The sequence below is a fragment of the Pyxicephalus adspersus genome, chromosome 2, assembly GCF_032062135.1.
Source record: "Pyxicephalus adspersus chromosome 2, UCB_Pads_2.0, whole genome shotgun sequence".
Taxonomy (NCBI): Eukaryota; Metazoa; Chordata; class Amphibia; order Anura; family Pyxicephalidae; genus Pyxicephalus; species Pyxicephalus adspersus.
The window spans coordinates 137,104,908-137,125,171 of record NC_092859.1 but is presented as its reverse complement, the minus strand read 5'-3'; the positions used below and the strand labels follow the sequence as shown (position 1 = coordinate 137,125,171).

At 39.4% G+C, this 20,264-nt stretch overlaps 1 protein-coding gene across 1 annotated transcript in view; it reads left to right on the top strand.

Moving 5' to 3' along the window:
* Positions 1-377: 377 nt before the first annotated feature.
* MAP2K5 (mitogen-activated protein kinase kinase 5) overlaps positions 378-20,264 on the top strand; it is a 96,368-nt gene continuing 76,481 nt past the window's right edge. The window contains exons 1-5 of the mRNA XM_072402587.1: positions 378-609; positions 3,636-3,684; positions 7,689-7,756; positions 9,682-9,751; positions 20,079-20,119. Coding sequence (XP_072258688.1) covers positions 475-609; positions 3,636-3,684; positions 7,689-7,756; positions 9,682-9,751; positions 20,079-20,119 — 363 coding nt within the window. The 5' untranslated portion in view covers positions 378-474. The remainder of the gene's footprint in view (positions 610-3,635; positions 3,685-7,688; positions 7,757-9,681; positions 9,752-20,078; positions 20,120-20,264) is intronic.

The window sequence follows — 20,264 nt, the reverse complement described above, 5'->3', positions numbered from 1 at the left end:
CCCTAAAATTGACCTTAGACTGTGGTAATTACATTAGATTCTGAGCCCTTTGAGGCACAGCTAGTGACCTTACTACGGACTTTGTACAGCGCTGCGTAATATGTTAGTGATATATAAATACTGTATGTAATTTAAGCCAGTTATATAAACAAACATTCAAACAAGCTACACAAAAGTATTTTGTAAATGTGATTTAGAATATTTTATTCAGATACAGTAAGAGTTTTGTGATTCAGGTTTTTATTTTTAGCTGATACTAATCCAGAGATGAACTCACAACACTGCCATACACTTCTATTGTTTGCCATACACCAACATGGCAAAGAAACATTCAAATGACGATTTGCCCTTTTCAAATATGGCGGCGTGTCCTTTACCCTTTTCTTCCCCAGGCTTCCGGCTCGAAACTCTTGGGTTCCTTCACTCACATTCAGTTCCCTGTTCTCCGAACGATGTAACCCGGCACGGGCCGGGATGCTGTTACTGGGTTACGACCTTCCTCAGGACATGGATAGCCAGCCCCTGGTCATCCGGATCCGTATTCCTGACGGTGGCGCCGTAGATTGGACCGTGCAGCCGGCCACACAATTATTGTTTCGGGACATCCTGGTGAGAAAGGCCACAGGGGACGTAGAGGATCACGTCGGTGACGTCACGCACATCTCTGTTACCTGGTAGCTGCCCCCAGTCAGGTCTGACCTGATAATAGGCGCCAAATCCCTCCATCAGTGGCCATTATCAGGGGGCTGCATGTAAACTTCACCTAGTGCTAGAGTTCATGTAAATGAGACTCAGTCACCTCTTATCCTAGGACATAAATACACCCAGGCCTTATATTATAGATACACTTGTACTAGGTTCTCTGTGCTGCAATAGTTTGATTTATTTTGCTCTATAAAAAGGGGAATCAGTAATTCCCCAAATATTCCCTTGTGCCATTGGAACATATGGACCTGGAAAATTTCCACCAGGCAATTTCTGAGGGAATGTCAGATTCCCTGATTTTATAAATAGAGCCCATTCTGTATGTCCATGCAGATGACACTACCAACCAGATCTTTTCTAATGAGTGTTACCTGCGTCAGCGTGTTCGCATTCCCAATGGTTATTATAGCAGTGCAGCACAATGTATGGTAATGCTTCTCTTTGGGCTGTCATTTGTTAGGTTGTTATGTTGCATTGCGGCTAACCTAACCCAACACATTCAATTTATTTATGCACTTTCTATTTATAAAACAGGGAATCGGACATTCCCTTAAATATTCCTTGGTGTAAATTCTCCAGGTCTTTGCGTTTCAATGGAAGTAATTGATTCCCACCAAGGAATGTCAGATTCCCTGTTTTATAAATGGAGCCCAAGGATGTAAATTGGTCCTTTAGAAGCAAGCTACATTACAAGCAAGTTTGGGCTGTTTTCTAGTTCATGATTCTCCAGGTAGATCTTCCATTGTTTATTAAAATCCAAAACTTCTTTTTGTAATGGCAGACTTCTTACCTTTTGTGAAAGAATTAAAGTGTTAAAAGTTTTTTCAATGCCAGTCTGTTTTTAATTCTGTGCATCCTAGTTGGGCGATATTCCTATAATTCCTTTCAAAGAAATACAAAGGATCCAAGAGTTGTAATAATGGAAATACTGTGTTCTCCCCAGACCCTTTTAGCTGGACGAACCACCCGGCACTTTTCAGTACCACCCGGCACTTTTCAGTACCACCCGGCTGTTTTTCAGTGGATACTGTGTAGTTGGGTAACAATACAGGGGTACTGGTCAGTTGGGGCATAATACAAAAAAAATGAGAAAAAGGGACATAGTGAGGTGGGCATTAGAAAGTTGGAATAGGTATAGGGGGGGGGGGGGTGTGCTGTAGAGTTTCTTCCCGCCCAGCTGTTAATATTATTATTGGTACACAGTATTTACATAGTGCCAACATATTACGCTGCCCTGTACAAAGTCCATAGTCGTGTCACTATCTGACCCTCAAAGGGGGCTCACAATCTAAAGTCCCTACCATAGTTATATGCCTTTAATACAGTCTAAAGGCAATTTTGGGGGGAAGCCAATTGACCTAACTGTTTAAAATTCTGGATAGAAATTTCTATGAGACTTGTGTCACCCAAATAACTGCTTTCTCTTGAAGATATCCTTTGATGAATGTTTTGGTGACAACTGTAACGTTTTGGATTTTCTTTCACTTTGAGTTCTGGTGTTAATGATCACCAGGACCAACAGAGTAAAGCTGCGTACACACTTGCAATTTTTGTCGTTGGAAAGGATCTTTCACGATCCTTTCCAACGACAAGGGGCTGCAAGATGCATGAACGATGCTGTACATACAGCACCGTTCATGCTCTATGGAGAGGGGAGGGGGAGAGCGACGGAGCGGCACCCTGCTGCGCGCTCTCCCCTTCCCTTTCATTACGATCGGCTGTTGTCCATCGTCCGTGGATCCGGCAGGTCGGTCGTCCGCACGATGGACGACACCGACTGTACACACGGAAGATTTTAGCCCGATAATTGGCCGATGCCGATTATCGGGCGATAAAAATCTGCCGTGTGTACGTAGCTTTAGGGAAATATCTCAATATAATTTTTAGGGAGATAGCAATCAAATCATGAGGGGTTTCAATCTGTCTCTACTTCATCCAAAAAAAAAAATCCACAAAACGCTGGGTATAGATTCATTTTAATTTTTTTTTAGAAGTAGGAAAACTGCAGTTCCTTTTCTGAAACCCCAACCTGGTACGCTCACCCACTAACTGGCTTCAAAAACTTTTATATAATTGACTTGAAACAATATTTCTATCTGGCAAATCAGAAAAATTTCATTTTACATGACTTAATAAGGGAAAATATCGGTGTGATAGAATATTTACATCTTACCAGTGTCAGCTTCATGTTTCCTTAAACATTTCAGAAATCTTACCATTCACTGCTGAATAAAAGTCACTGGCAATGTTTTTAAAACTTTGGTTCTTTTACAGATTTTTCTAAGTTTGCGTTTTTGATTTGAAGTAATATTACATGAACATTGTTTTTAGGCCTCATGGCATTGCTTAGCCCAGTGTTTCTCAACCAGGGTTCCTCCAGAGGTTGCTGGGGGTTCCTTGAGCAATTTGTGACTCTCAGGTCAGTTTATTAGATACAATAATCTTTTTGGCTATCAGTATGGGTGACATTCTTCAATGAAAGAAGCTTTCTTCCTACTGACCATCACACTAATATACTGTGAGCTGTGAATATTGTTATTATAGCACGGGGTTCACTGAAGACCTGATAGTTATTTCAAGGGTTACCCAATGTTAAAATGGTGGAGAGAGGCTGGCTTAGAAAATCTTAAAAAGCATTTGCTTCAGTACAAATTTCAGAACTTTTACTCCAGCTAAAATGTTAAACCTTTTGACAATGTATTGCTGTCAGTGCTTTCAGTCTCTTTACACTTGGTTGGCATTGATGACGTCTCTCATCTTTTTGAACAAACCATACACTTCGCACCACTTTATTGGGCTGCATCGTTCAATGCAATGATTACGAAATCCATTGTTTCCGATAGAAAATTTTGACAAATATGACAAAATTAAGTAAACGTTTCTGGCAACAAAAGCTTGTGTTACAATAACTTTCTTCTGTTCTTTTCTAGGATGTGATTGGCCAGGTCCTCCCTGATGCAACAACTACAGCGTTTGAATGTGAGGAACTTGTTTTTTATGTTATTTTTTGCTGTGAAATCTTTAACATGCTTCAAAATAGAATTACAATGTCCGTTTCCTGTGTATCCAGGTCACTGTATATGTAGTGGTATTTATTAACATTTCTTTGCACAAGGTTTTAGTCCATTGGTTCTTTTTCCTTGCATGCATGCCAACTGCCAAAACAATTCAGTTTTTAAGGGCTAGCAGTGCGCCTATATGTCCAGGCAGTGTGTTGGGATTACAGCTCCAGTAGTTTCTTATAGGAAGGTAATATTACAGGGTAGATCTGACACTGGTTGGAGCTGCAAGTACACAGGGTAGCAGAATGCTTCAACAGGGTGAACCCGGAATTATTTAGGACATAGGGTATGTTTTATCCTTCCTATGACATGAGGTCTGTTTGGGTGGAGTATTCTATACATACTGTACATGTTGGAGAACGGTCTTTCATTACCAGAGCTGGATGGGGAACTTCTACACTGACTCTATGGCCCTGATTTATTAAAGCTCTCCGAGGCTGGAGAAAATACTCTTTCATCAGTGAAGCTAGGTGATCCATCAAACCTGAAATGGATCTGGTCCAGAATTGAAAACATTTGCTAATAAAGTGCAAATGACTTTGAAGAAATCCATTCTAGGTTTGCTGGATCACCCAGTTTCACTGATAAAAATGTATCCTCTCCAGCCTTGGAGAACTTTAATAAATCGGGGGCCTGTGTGATGCGTTAGCATCATGCATAGACCGGACCTCCCAGTTGGATGCATCTATGTTTCTATATGTGTGGTGGGCTTTACATTTTCTTTTCCACTTCTTTGCAATCTGTGTGAAGGTAACGTACTTCCTATGTTCTTAGATTAGTTCTCAACTCAAGCTGTTGCATTGGTTTCTTTCTAAGTTTTTACCCTACCATTATCACACTTTCTCGTCTAAATTTGCTTCATGGTACATGGCTTTGTACAAATATACTTTCATATAATTTTGGTACTAAAAACTGTTAAATTTTCTCATTTTTATTGTTACATTTATTATTATTCAGTTAATATGGTGTTGGGATTTTATATTTATACTAAACCCCTAATAAATGTCCCAACAAGCCAGGTAGCAAAAGTTTTGCTTGTATCATGGATGTAAATGTGAAGCCACTGGTTTTATTACTGGAATTCACTGAGCTTTTTTCTGCCTTATATACTGATATGTATTATACAGGTAGTCCTCGTTTAACAACCGCCCTCACTTACGACTGACTTTTCCAGTACAGGTACACTGTACAAAACTCTACAGTGTACATTCATGAGGCGTCTGCTCTTTGATCCTATGTGCTCCATCTGTCTCCTGCCTTCATGGTCCTCTACAATCCCCGGTTGTCAGTAAACTTGTAACTGACAGGCGCTTCAAGGTCACAGAGCTGTAAACTGGGTCCATCCTATGCTCCGACTAATTCGCTTAACGACCAGGTTCCCATCCCGCATCTGGAGAATCTGTATACTGTGTACTCTGTGTATAAATACATATATATACATATTTATTGATACACCTGCTTTGGAACAATTGTTGTATGATAAAAGGATAAAGAGCATGACCTCATGACCCACATATTGATAATTAAAGATAATTACCTCCCTGGTTGCAGTTTCCTTCATCACCCATCTCATTATTGACACCTCGGGTATTTTCTCTCTTGAAACACTGGGGACTCATATTCAAAGGCCAGCAACATCTCTGCATTTGGAAAACATAACCCTTGATGAAGGGTAGCCCCCGAAACGCATTGGCTTTGTAAACTCTATTTTGCATTTTTATGTAGACTGAATATCATTATTTGTCACTTCAGTTCCAGATTCATTCATCTTTAAATCAGCCCATGGTGTTCTTGGGAACTCTGCGAAAAAGTCTGGGTTTTCCTTACCTACTGGACTGCTCTCAGCGATAGTAAATGCTTTATTAAAATCCAGATATCTTAGATGAGTGGAAATTCCAACATCTGAACAAAAACTAGGCTTTATTTTTTATAGTTTCCAGGTTAGTCCTAAAGCTTAATTCTAAGCAGTCAGCATAGCTGAGATACATATTTGAAAAATATTTCACCCAAAAAGTTGTTTTTCATTGCAGTCATTCCCAGCATCCATGCACCCTGGCCAGACAGCTCAGCCGTATCTTTGAATTGCAGGGAAAAAGCAGGTTGACTTGGTAAAACCAATAGTCAGAACACATCCCCAACCTACTAAATACACCACAAAGAATCTGCAATATTGGAGACATATTTGCATGTAGCATAGTCTCTTTGGCCTTTACTGCTAATTCATCCTATTCCAGTGTTGCTTTTTAAGTGAAATACAGAAAATTCAACCTAAAGTTTTGACATTTAAAGGACAGGTTTACCTTTAGCAAAGTTGTAATTTAAAATTGTGTAGTTGTTGTAACCTGTAACCTGTAGTTATTGCTTTATTTTGCTTTGCTGCCATGGGTATGGCTATTAAAAGAAATGAATACATGGGCTACACTGCCTGTGTGCAGAATGACTGGCGGATTAGATACACTTAAATAACAATGTGTACAAAATACACAAAGCTCATTCATTGCTGTATATTAAATCTGCCTGAAGTTCACATTTACGAGTATATAATATTGTGATATTCGCTGTATGCCTGTCATGTGAATTGACCCAGTTAAATAAAGTTTAAGCAACCAAGATATAGAAGCCTATCAGTCGTCAAGCTTAGAACATGGTAAGCGATGCCATCTGGGTCGGATGCTTTATCTTAATTTTGCTTAGTTTTACATTCACCTGTCCTTTTATTAGAAAAGTAATATTGATCAGAAAGCATTGGTTACATCTCTCACTATAGTATCCTTTACCAGCAACGTCTTTATAAAGAGAAAAAATGCCAAATACCCCTTTCTTTCTACCCTTTTCTTATGTCTCCCCTCTTTTTATATCTCCTTCCAATTTTTTTAAATCTCTATCCTCATATTTAAAGAAAAATCATCCATCACAATCTTATAGGATGAAAACTTGGTAGAATATAGAAGTGATACCACCTTATCATTTGAAAATGTTGTTTTTTAATGTTTGATGTTCATTGGCCATAGCTATTGTTCTGTTATTAGGGTTGCAATAAAATTGAAAGTTTAACCAAAAAAAGGAAAAGAAAAAGGATGGCAAAATAGACATAAGATAACACAGAATCAAAAGGACATTGGACAGCTCTGATTTTTTTTTTACATCTTCAACAGGTATTTTTTTTAACCTATCAAACAAAACATATTCTTTTCAGTGGGATAATTAACAAACCAAATGGGAACAAATAACAGAAGTTCACTGTTAGAGTTCTAACCTCTTTAAACCCTTTTATTACCAGTGCTGGACTAATTAGGATCAGATTTTTAAACATTTTTTGTTTCCAGTTATTCAGACATTTTTTACATAGGCAACTTTTTTGTTTGTTATTATGAGACTAATTACATACTAACGTGTTCTTAAATGAGAGGCAGTCATGTAAACTACTCCTGAGAGAAGTAGCTGCTGAATGTCCCCTCCAGCTAAAAGCTCCGGAGCTTGGCTCCATTCTGATTTTTAACTCTGCTCCAACAACAGAAAGTGAGGGGAACTCTCCTTGAGGGAAACGTACAGCAATTAAAACACACTTTTAGAGGGAGCACTAAAACCCCCATCAGCTTTTTAATGATGTCTGTGTCCCTGTTCTACATATTACTTAAATTCATGGCCTGGTGACAACTAGTTCTTCTATAGACAGGAAGTGAGGAAACATCTTCTTAACAAGGGGATAGACAGATATAAAATGTTTTAACCTTTCTTCACTTTAAAAAAAAAAAAAGCATTTTGCGTTTATGCTTAAAAAGAAAATTGGCTTTGTTGTGGCTCCAGACAAGGGAGAAGACAACTGAGGAACATTTTAACTTTAGTGTTAAGTATTAAAACATAACACATAATATTTCAATGTACAGTAAAAGAAATTAATTTCATTTTATTTATTTTTAGACGAAGATGAGGATGGGGACCGGATTACAGTGAGGAGTGATGAGGAGATGAAGGCTATGCTGTCTTATGTAGGTAACCTTTTTATGGTAAAGCTCTAAAAATGATAGGGTTTGCTGCATCTAGAGGTTATTCTTTTTGCTTGAAATAGCGGTGGTCAACCTACATGACAATGCTAGAGAAAGCAGTCAGAGAATTCAGTTATGCAACTGGAGATGGTGAAAGACTGTAGGCATGCATCATAATGGTTAGAGACTGGGGACATGCTACAGGTGGTCAAGACTGGGAATCTGCTCTAGGCGATAGTCAGATACTGAGAACATGCTCCAGGGGATGGTCAGAGACTGGGAACGTGCCCCAGGGCCCAGGGGATGGTCAGAGACTGGGAACGTGCCCCAGGGGATGGTCAGAGACTGGGAACGTTCTCCAGGCGAAGGTCAGATACTAAGAATGTGCTACAGGGGATGGTGCGAGACTGAGAACGTGCTCCAGGGGACGGTCCGAGACTGGGAACGTGCTCCAGGGGACGGTCCGAGACTGGGAACGTGCTCCAGGGGACGGTCCGAGACTGGGAACGTGCTCCAGGGGATGGTCAGAGGATGGTAATGTGCTCTAGGGGATAATCAGACACTAGAGACAAGTTACAAGTGATTGTTTAGAGACTGAAAAATGTTCAGAAGATATTTATAGGAAAGAGACACAACATGTAACACACAAAAACTAAAGTTGTGCATCAGGGACTTAAGACTGGACCAAACTTTATTGACTGGGTCTGGATGATGTGTAAATTTAAAGTGGTGGTAACTGTCCCATACCTTTTCAGTGCAGATGATTATCTCCACTTTAATACAATAGTGCTAGTGATCTTTACACTGATAGCCAGTTTTATGAATAGGACAAACTGAAAAATTAGTTTTATTTGTGTACCTATCTGCAACCTGGGCATCAAGATTTCAGTGTGGAGACAAAAGACTTGTTTTTTGACATTCTTTTTTCCCGTTTTATATGCATTGTACCTGTAAATGCTCCTTTACATCCTTATCCATTTGTCATTCCCAGATCCTGGAGATACAAATGGTCTCTTATGACTTTAAGGGTTGAGGTCTCGCTTGATGTTTTTAGTGTGAACAGTACATTAAGAATAATCTCTTCTAATGACTTGTGCATTAGGTATTGTGCCGGATAAATGAACTATCAATTTCTTAGCTTTTTTTATGCAGTACTTAAAGTTACGGCTCATTGGTAATTAACCCCCTCCAGGCTGTCAGCTGCCTCTCTTCCTCATTCTGAAAAGATTACACATTCTCTACCAGTTTGTAACCAACTTAAATCTATTAAGGATATTTATGTGGACCTATATAGTAAGAGATGTATATGTATCTTCTGCATGTACATGTATAAATGTGTGTGTGTGTGTGTGTGTATATGTGTAGTAATATATATATCTATCCCTGTCCTCATCTTTCAACTATTTCAGAAGCCACTAAAATCTATTGTGGACAGTTACAGTAGGTATAGGTGGGTCAAATGTTCCGAAATCCAAGAATGATTCTTTCTGTGCTGTGTAATACTAAGTAGGTTATGTAAAGTAATAAAAAGCCATACAATCCAGTACGTAAAAAAAGTAAACCTGTATCTATTGTGTATAGACATTCAAGTATTTACATTTCATTATCAGCAATTAAATATACTCCTCATCTTTGAATTTTACAGCAGAAGTACCTAAGCACTTTAGGTCCATCTCTGCAGCTCAGCTTCCCCAGCTTCCCCCCTGGACAGCTTTCTAATCTTAAGTAAAAACACAAAGCAGATTATTTGGTAGGGAGGAACAGAGCTAGCTGAGCTAGTGAAAGAATTACTTGGATGACTTCTGACTTGGATAACCTTCTTTCTGGTATTTGTCTGATTTTCAGAATCTCTAAGGATTTTCACCAAATGATCATGTTATGATGACCTGAATATACTGAGGTACCTACTGTTTGTTTTCTGCTTACAGTATTGCAGCATGGTCCTGGAACAGCAAGGGAGCGGTCCACTGATGGAGCCCCTACAGATCTACCCTCGTGGTAAGTTCTGATGTAGCGGTAGGTTTAGATTTGTAACTGTACATTTGTGAAAGTACTGTGCAGGTATTTTACAGGTACTTCTTGGTGCAGGACTGTTAGCTTTAGAAACCAATGTTTTATGCTCAGGTGGTAAGTTATGTGATGTTCTGATGATAATTTTTTTTTGTGTTAAAGCAGAACTGAACACATAAATAAAATGGTGCAGTTCCAGTGTCAGTCCAGGCCAGTGTATCTAAACCTTTTTGACATAGGGGAACTCCTAGAAATAACTTTCAGCTCTTAAAGGAACTCCTGCTATAATTACTATATCCACAGCTTACAGTACATGAATTTGGTGGTCAGTGGAAATAATGTCACCCTTACAGATAGCCAAAAAGATCATTGGTGTCACTTAAACTGACCTGAGAGTCACTTCTCATTGCTCAGGGAAACCCCTAGCAACCTCTGGAAGAACCCTGGTTGACAAACACTGGTGTAGGCAGTACAGCACTGTCAAAGAAATGCGATATGTTGCTATAATTGAGTATAAGGCCCTGATCTATTAAAGTTCTCCAAGACTGGAGAGAATACACTTTCACCAGGGAAGCTGGTGATCCAGCAAACATGGAATGAATCTGATTTAGAATTGAAAACATTTGCTAATGAAAAATAGCTAATGACTTTTAGGAAATCCATTCCAGGGTTTCTGTATAATCCAGCTTCATTGATGAAAGTTTATTCCCTCCATCCTTGCAGATCTTTAATAAATCAGGGCCTAAGTGTTTACGATTTGTTTGAAGCTTCTTGACATTCTTTGGAATTCTACTTGTTTCCAGATTACATTTAAATCTTTGAATGGAACTACAGCTAAACCTTTGCAATGTATTTTTATTGGGGTGGATGTGGGTTAGAATCTCTTTCAATTTCAAGTGTCTTTGGTTTTTGAAAGAGAAAACTCACAACTTTAAACCTTAACTCCAGCATGACCTAGTTTTCCAGAATTTTTTTCAGGCTTGTCTCCTTTAGTAAATATTCTTACTCTGATTTCAGTGCACATAGTCCTTCTCTCCCAGTGTCCTTTAGAACAGAGGTCGCCAACTGGTGCTGGTGTGCCCCACTAGCGAGGTCAGAAGAAGAACCTCGTTGGGGAGGTGCACCAGCCAGACAGAGCCACGGACCATGTCTCCCATATGGATCCCAGGCTTAGGGCGGTGAGAGGGTTGTGCCTCTGGACAAAACCCGCCCACTCTCCCATCGCAGGTCTGAGTTGGCGAGTTCTGGCATCATGATGTCACTCTGGGGTAAGTGTCTTTACCTTTGAGTGACACATGCATGCGCGGTCCAGAGTCCGTGAAATGAGTGGTCTGTGACGACCAAAAGGTTGGCAACCACTGCTTTAGAGGCTATAGCAAGTCAGATAGCGCCCATCTCATTTCCAGACTAAATGCAGCATGCAGCATCATCTAGCACTTTTCATCTGTCTTATGGTCCCTGACTCCTGGATATCAGTCCTTTCAGTCTTGGAAGCTGGGTACCATATGTAGGTGGTCTGTATGATGTAGGATGCTGTGATATTTTCAAAAAGCTACATACAGCACCCTGGCAAGTATTCCCACCGGCTAAGAAACTAAGTGATGGTATCAGTAAGTATAAGGTATGTAATGAAAAAGAAAGATTTTAAGTACAAAAATATCACTAGCATGTTGACAAGGGGAGAAAAGTAAACACCTATTTCTGTGCCTGATCTAAAGAGGAATAAAGCATTTGTAGATATTGATGAATAATGATCAGTTAGTAGCAGCTATTTCTTGCAATGAAGGAACAGCTGGTATTCAGCCTAGAACCTCACACCCTGAAAAATGTTGTCTTTTGCCACCTTCCTCACTTCATCATGCTGATTAAAGGCACAACTTGCACAGAGGGGAAGCTCCCATTGCATTGTGGGAGAAGTGTATTTCTTTTTAGTTTTTTTTTTTTCAGTGTAGATGCAGATGGTACATAAAACTATTCTGTCTGAAAGCAGAGTGAGAAATATAAAATTGTGTCTGCTACAGTGTACTTGGTAAGGAAGCATTAGAACCTAGTATATTAAAAAGTTGAACCTAGGTATTGTAACCCTGAGGCCGATTAGTGATAGAGTGGTAAACTATTTTGTGTCTCAAACCCAATTCTGAATGGATTATTATTGGACATTATTTCTTGCCTTGGCTACTGCAACGTTCCAACATTCTCTGACCTAGAATATACAGAAATACAAATCCAATATCCCTATCCACTCCTCCAGCAGTCTACTAATAACCTTTTTACTCATAACCTCTTTACACACACAGCTCTGAGAATTTCACAGACCTTCAGCCAATCTCCCTCTTTTGTGCCATTAGAGTAGATTTTACCCTAGCAAATTTAAACCAACTACCAAAACCCACCTCATCCCACCAAACATGCCTACCTATCTTCCTCTATGGTACCCAGAATTCATTGTTTTCCCCTTCTTGTTGTATACTAGGTTCCCAAGCCTCTTAGAATATAGGCTTAATTGAGCCGGGTCCTCTTCTCCTGTGTCAAAGTTTGTACTTGTTATGCAGGCTTAGTATATGGCCAGCAAATCTCTCTTTCTTTATTATTTGATGGTGTAGAATAGGCAAGCTTCTTGCTATGATCCATTGATGATGGTGTAGGATGGGCCCCTGTTTCTTTTTCATGACGATACTACAGGTCAGACATGCCCTAATTCCACAATAGTTTTCTATGATAGGCCAACCTATTGCCTCCTCCTTTGATCCTATAATGATGGTGTATGATAGGGATGCCTCTGTCCTAAACCCGTGATGATGAAATAGGTTGGACGTTACCCCTCCTGAATATGTGATGATGGTGTAAGTAAGGCCAGCCTCCTGCCCATGATATTTGTAAACATTAGTCCTGCCCCTTGCTCTCCTCCCATGATTATGGTTTATGATAGGGACTCCTTTGCCCAGATTCCATGATGGTATAGGATACCCAATGCCCCTGCTCTGAATCCATGATATTGGTTTAAGATAAGCAAGCCACAACCCTGATCCCATGTTAATGGTATAGGATAGGCACTTCTCCAATGTTGAATAGTAAAGGATTGGGGTGCCCCCTGCCCTGATCAGTTGATGATGGTATTGGATAGGTACATCCTCTGTTTTGATCCCATGATGGCATATGACAGGAATGACCTTATCAGGTGTAATTGCCATTTTATTCAAGTGAAAAACACTTTTTTCTGTAAACTGCTCATTCTTCCTTTTAATAAATGCGTTGTAGTCTGCACCAGGAATGCACGTGATAGCAAAATTGTAGGTGCTCAGTATACAAAACGTCTCTATAAATGCCTAAACAAGGATCTTTATAGCAATCGGTGTTCTACCAGCCCCTTCTAGCCGGGTGCAACACCCGGCACTTTTCAGCAACCACTGTTTTTGGTGGTTACTGATTAGTTGGGTCCCAATTCTGGGGCTTGCACCTGCCTACAATTTCTTTCTACCCAGCTTAAAAAAATTTGAGCACTGATAGCAATATTACCATGTATTCTTTTCTTAAAGCAGTAAATTTAAAAAGATAAACTTCTGAAATTATTAAAATTAGTGATATTTTACTAATTGGGTTTAGATCTACTTTAATTAAAAGAGGCAACGATACTTAGGAATGGGGCCTTGATTTAAAATGTTGCTCTATATTAAGATTTGCAGATGATTTTTGGGCCGCAGTGTTTTTGAATGTTCAGACTTAACCCCTTGTGCCCTTTTTCATTATTGGAAGTCACTAGCTGATCACATATGATGTATAGCAAGTTACTGAAGCTTTGTATATGTGGAGCCTAAAGGTCTATTCAGTCATTCAAAGGTGTCACGGTGTGAGACAGATCATCAATGAAGCTTCTGCATTCAGCCTTGAAACCACATTTAGATCATTTTTTCCAGATCATTTCTTATAGGCGATTTAGCGAAACAAGAATTTAAACAATGAAGTCTCCAAGGGCCCTTAACCACTACACTGCCATAATGTAGGAGATAGGATAGAGGGATAAGACACCAGTCAGATTCCAGTTCTAAAAGCATACTTTACCCAAAAAATAAATTGCTAAAAGGTATTTGTTCAATAAATAATACATACATTAGGCTAAACTTCATTGATTGGTTTGGAAAGTATTAGCTTCTTTATGGCTGAAGCAAACAAACACTATTTGTGACCAGAAGAAAATAACTACCAAGCCCTAAAAACCTTTTTGTGTTTTCTAGTCTTTTGCACCAGCTATGACTTTAGTCATTGTGTTTCGCTTCCTGACCAGTTAACAATTTATCACTAAGATAGTGATTGATCGGTAAACAGATGAACAACATATACAGCTACACAAGTGTCATGTTGTAGTGTTCAGTTTTACACTTTGTATGGTAATTTGCCAGTTGTGTAGCGATAGCCAATCGTTCTATTTAGCGAATGATGGCAACTTATCTCTTTTGCTTTTTTTACTACACACCATTTGTTCCAGTAATCATCTGCAAATCTTTATATTTTTATATTATATATATATTATATTATTATTAATTAGCCAACATATTATGCAGCGCTGTACATTATATAAAACAACATTTTAAAGCAAGGCCCTGTTCCTAAGTACCGCTGCCTCTTTTGATTAAGGTAAATCTAAACCTAATTATAAAAATATCATTCATTGTATTATTTTCAGAAGTTTTATCTTTTTAAATATACAGATTTATTTAGGAAAAAAGATTATATGATAACCTTGCAATGAAGATCCTTATTTAGACATTTATGGAAACATATTGTAAACTGAGCACCTGCATTTTCAGGCGCAGACTACAGAGCATTTATTAAAAGGATGAACAAGCAGTTTACAGAAAAAAAAGTGTTTTTGTTCTAGGAGTTTGTAGTAGCATGATTAAGCTGCTAGCAATATTTGTGTCGCTTTCACAATTTAGAACTATCTTGAATTTTGTCTCACAATTCAGAACCAGGACCCTAATATGCTATTCCACTTGTAGCTTGACATCATTTTTTCTGTAGCTTTTGTGAGGGGAAGGTGCTGATAGACCAGACTAGGTGCATTGAGACTCAGAAACACTATCAACACTAACCAAGGCATGACACCTTGGTTCCACATTACTACTGACCTGTTTCCCCTCCCTGGCACACATCTTGGTCAGAACAACCAACATGCCCCAATAACAATCTCCATATATCCCCTGAGGAAGCTGTTCAAGCAAAACGCATCGTGACAAGAGATGTTTAGATTTGACTGTATAATGTTTTTATTATGTTGAGCCAGGAACCTTACCTGTCCAGTGAGATTTGTCTGATTACACCCATGCCTATATAATGGGTAAAGACCTACCTAACCTATGTATATTTTAATAATTGCTATTTTGTGACAATTTATTACAAAATAAACATATTGCCAAAAAAACACAGCTTTACCTATCTTCTTTCTCCTTGCATAACCATTAGTTGTACACTTGGGGTGGCAATATTAGATCTACAACCCAGGTTAAGAGCTATCCTTTCTCTAATAAACATTTAATTAATCTTAGTAGCAGAAAACAAGAGAAACACAGAACAATTTCAGACATTAATAATACCATTGAATTTGTCAAAATAGGGACTTATGTTGGCTAGTATGCTTTACTGCATAGATGACAAACTCAGGCCTGTGGGCCAAATCTGTAATTTTATTTTGTCCACGAGAAAATACCAAATGTCCACTAGAGCTGTCCTGCCGGTGGACAGTGCATACAGCACTAATATTGCAAATCCCAGAATGCTCTGCTGGCTCGTCTCTCTGGACCCACAAGCGACCCCCCCCCCTCCGTTGATTAGCGACCTAACTTAATTAATTGTAGATATTTTTTCAATAAATATCAAGGTTGGCCCACAACTTCGTCCAAATTTTTCATTTTGGCCCACTGTGTATTTGCGTTTGACACCCCTGCTTGACCGTATTAACTTTAATTTTGGTTGCAAGCTTTACTATATGTGCCATAACAGAGTCGGCTGCACTGTGGTGAAATAAAGCCAAATTTTAGCCATTGAACTGCAGCATAACCATACCTGGGAAACGCAGCATCATACCTACACAGGTTCTCCAGCGAACCCTTCCTGCTTATTCATAAAGTGCATTTGCATGTACACCAGCATCACGCCTGACAAACGTTTACAAACGCATTCCACAGCTACAAAACAGGACGTCTTGCACCTGTTCCCTGCTGCATGCCCGCCCACGCTGAAACATTACTTCACATCTTGCTGCGTTGCACAAAGGCTTATTGATGTGTGCAGTAATTATAGAGTGCGTGACGATTGTTAATAGCTGGGGCACAGCGCACTCTCCGCTGACACAGCAGGGGTTAAATATGCATTCCACCGAGACAGAGCAGGGGCAAAAATGTAATTCTTTACTTCAAGACAATCAATCAAAATTGACAGTGACTTTAACAACAATTTGTGGCGTGCAGGGGACGTGGAAAGGGAGCAGCCTGCTCTGTGTGAGCCAAGACCTGTGAGCGTGTTTATATTCATAGTAATCATCTTTATTTGTCATCTTGCATTGACAGGCAGAACTTCTTGTGGAATTATATAGCTAAACTGAGCTCCTTTTATCTCAAGACTCTTACTACTACTTTATCACATGACCTAAAACCTTGCTCACCGCTTCCAGAGTTGTATGGCTGTGGCGCTACAAAGATGTCCTTATATCTTTATAACAAACATATAGTTGATGTTTATTCAGATCTTTGCATACTTAAGTGGCCTAAACTTCTGAAGCTTCTCTGGAGCCATTGTTCTAATTGATACAATGTCCAGTTCAAAATTTAATAAAGCAAATGAACAAATTCAGGATAACCAAACTGCCATCATGCTATGAAAGTCTCTTGACAGTTGTTACTGACACTTTGAGCCTGATTTATTCAAGCTCTCTAAGACTAGAGACGATAGATTTATCATGGGTAAACCTGGGTGATTTGGCAAAGCTGGAATGGAGCTGGTCCAGGTTTGCTGGATCACCTAGGTTCAGCCATGATAGTCTATTTTCTCCAGTCTTGGAGAGCTTTAATAAATATAGCCCTTTGGCTCCCTACATATATGTATTATTGGTAGTCAGGCTTGGATGAGTAGCATCTCTGTCCTTTGTGTTCAGTGACATGAAAGGCAAACACTTTTTCTTATTATTATTACACAGTATTTATATAACACCGACAGCACTTTACAAAGTCCATAGTAATATCACTAGCTGTCCCTCAAAGAGGCTCAGAATCTAATGCCCCTACCATAGTCATACGTCATTACCACAGTCTAAGGTCAATCTGGGGGGAAGCCAATTATCCCAACTGTATGTTTTTGGAATGTGGGAAGAAAACCGGGGTACTCAGAGACGAGAGATCCATGCAGACAGAGTCTTGGTCAAGAACCTGGGACCTAGCGCTGCAAAGTGCTAACCTCTGAGCCACCGTGCTGCCCATAACTTATAACAATAACTTATTACATTGTGCATTGCTATTTGGCTACCGTAGTCATAATATATAGTTGTATGTGCTAGTTAAGTGATATGGGCTAGCTGTTTCTGATTTCAGTTTGGGGAATATCATTTGTTAAAAGCAAAATATGTGCTATTTCAAGTGTATCTAAACCCTTAAAGACATGCTTTAAAGTTGACCTGTCAGTAACAATCACTATTTACATGAAATTGCAAGCACATGTCAGCCTTTCCAAAGCATGCTATGATTACTGCCAGCAAAAATACACCTCTTTCTTTCAATAAATTACAATATGTTGTGAGGGGAATTAAAGCATTACAGGGCACTGTAGAATTTCAGCAAAGCCCATTTAGTATGGTTCAGGCATAAAGCAAAACCGCTTCCTTTATTAATAAGTCCTGTTAGGTCGGTAATATAACAAAATGCTACCGCCCAAGTGGATACTCCAGGAGGGCTCCTGACACTCACTGGTAGCTAAAGGTTTTGCGGTATCAGTCGTTCATCCTGAACATGGAGTTGTCCTGCGATGCTGTTGTCAGCAGTCCTTCCTCCCAGACTGAGACTTAGGCTACGTGCACACGTCAGATGATTATTGTCGGATATCACCTCAGGGCTGATATTCGACTAGTATCTGTCGTGTGTACAGCGCTCGTCGTTCATGGAGCCATCCTGGCCGATCCACGGATGAGGAACAATTAGAATGGAAGTGAAGAGCGGGGAGCCCAGCCGGGTGCCACTCCTTCGTTCTCCCCCCTCCTCTCTCCATAGAGCAGAACGGCGGTGTATGTTCAGAGCTCGTTCATGCATTTTTCAGTATTTTGTCGTTTGAAAGGATTGTGAAAAATTCTTTCCAATGCCAACTATTTAATGCATGTATGTGGCCATACCCTTCTCCCGACTGCCTCAGACATACCTGTCAGGCCAACCTGAAAACCTGGCCTGTACAGCGGTGGGATACGAAAACCCACCCAGCTCCTTCCTTCCTATCCCAGAGTCCAGGCCCTGTAATAATTTAATCAATTAGGAACCACAGATTGACAACCAAACTTTCTTGGACTCTGCAATACGCCACCTGTACTAAAAAGGTACATGACCTAAAGCACGAGGAAACATATCTACCATCCAGGACCCACCCCTGGAGTCAGGTACAGTATACAATGCATAACTCACAATTCTCTGACTACTTTGCTAATTGAGATTACACAGAGTTTTAAATTTTTACTTTTTTGGTAGATTTTTTGTGAAAAAAAAAAAAGAAGAGCAGCAGTACATTCACATATTTTTCTATAACTCTACAAAAAAGCAAGATTTGCAAGAAGTGGACACATTTATACTAATTACGTTATGCTCATCTTTTTGTTGTATATATTCAATAAATAGTACAAATGTTAATGTTCTTTATTGTGCAATCAAATGTGGTAATCAAACACAGAAGATAACTGTTACTGTAGATTTTTATTGTGTGCAACATCCATATTTCAGACCTTCAGAAGGTTACATGTGTGAATTGGCTTATTTAAATTGGACATAAAAGGCACCCTACTAAAGTGCCTTTAAAGTCCAGGTTGTTATATTTTTAATAAGTCTGATTAAAATTGGGATGGGGCACCAGGATTTAATTCCATCTCGATTGAGTAAAAATTATACATGTGTGAATATTTTCATTCTGTGGCTGAAAAGTTTTGAAATTATTCTAATTTATCTTAGAGGGACTTTCTCTGTGTTGCAACCCAAACTCTTTAGGTAAACTACAAGAGCCATCTGTTTTATTGAAAACTGAAATCAAGTAAGAGATTTAGTAAATATCTACATATAGCTTGGAACTAAATTTCAATTTTTGGCTTTCAGAGTAGCTTCACACCTCTGCTTACATGGTCACACATGTTGTAATGGGTGCTGATCCATGTTGGACACGTTCCTTGTGCATGTGTGTTTGGTGGTGCTACTATCCATTCCTGTTGATCCTCCAACACACAGCAGGTCAGCAGTAAACAAAGCCCCACACACTAACTTATCTCTATGGGTAAAATTTTTACCCATGTGCTATGTTACCCTGGGAAAAAAGCATTGGGTATATTTTCTATATGGATGTTAGGAACCTAAATGAAAGGAAATAAAAGGAAATGGTGTGTGTTAACGCCATCGAAAAATGGGATTCTCAGCCTTTCGCTATCTAGTTTGGCCGAGGTAGTGTTAATCAGATATTTTGTGGTTGAGATGAAATCTGTGGATCTCTTATTCTGGTTGGAATATTCACAGCATATTTTCAGTCTGGAGGTCACTATTATTTATACCTCAGTGCTGCCTATGTGTCAGTACTTAGATATAAATGCCATATGCAAGGCTCCTGTCTGTGGCCTGAAATGAGCCAAGACTGACCTTTGCGAAAAAGATATTAGGAACATTTAATAAGAGGCCCTGTGCTGACAGGCAGCACGTGGAGAACATCCTGGATATTAATATGAATAGGCAGTTCTTTCTATTGCATGGAATTCCCAGTATCGCAGCACCTGCTCCAGAATGTGGAATTAAGGGCAGCACACAATCAGTTTTAGCTTACTCTGTGTGTGTGTGTTTTTATTATGTCTTTTAAGCAGAAATTAGAATTTAGATGAGACAGTGTCAGGAGGGTGTGTTATTTCACAGAAAGGATCCCGTCTTCTGGGACTTCTCTCTCTGCTCAGAGAGCCTCTCTTCAATCATTCCTCGCTGCTAATTTTGGTGTCACTCTCATTTCTTTTTAAACGATTCATTTCAAAGGAAAAGGGGGGGGGGGGAGGAATTGTAAATGGCCCCGATGTGATCTACAATTTAGTCTATTACTGTTGCAGCCTGCAAGCCTCCCGGGAAGCGGAACATACATGGCCTCAAGGTAGGAATTTCAATAATTGTTTCAGTAAAGTTGGATGGATTTGAAATGCTGTGTTCCACTTATTGAAACGTCAAAAAAAATCAAAACCCTGTACCTTCCACACTGCTGACAAGCAGGACTCGCCTTTACTAGCAAAATTGATAGT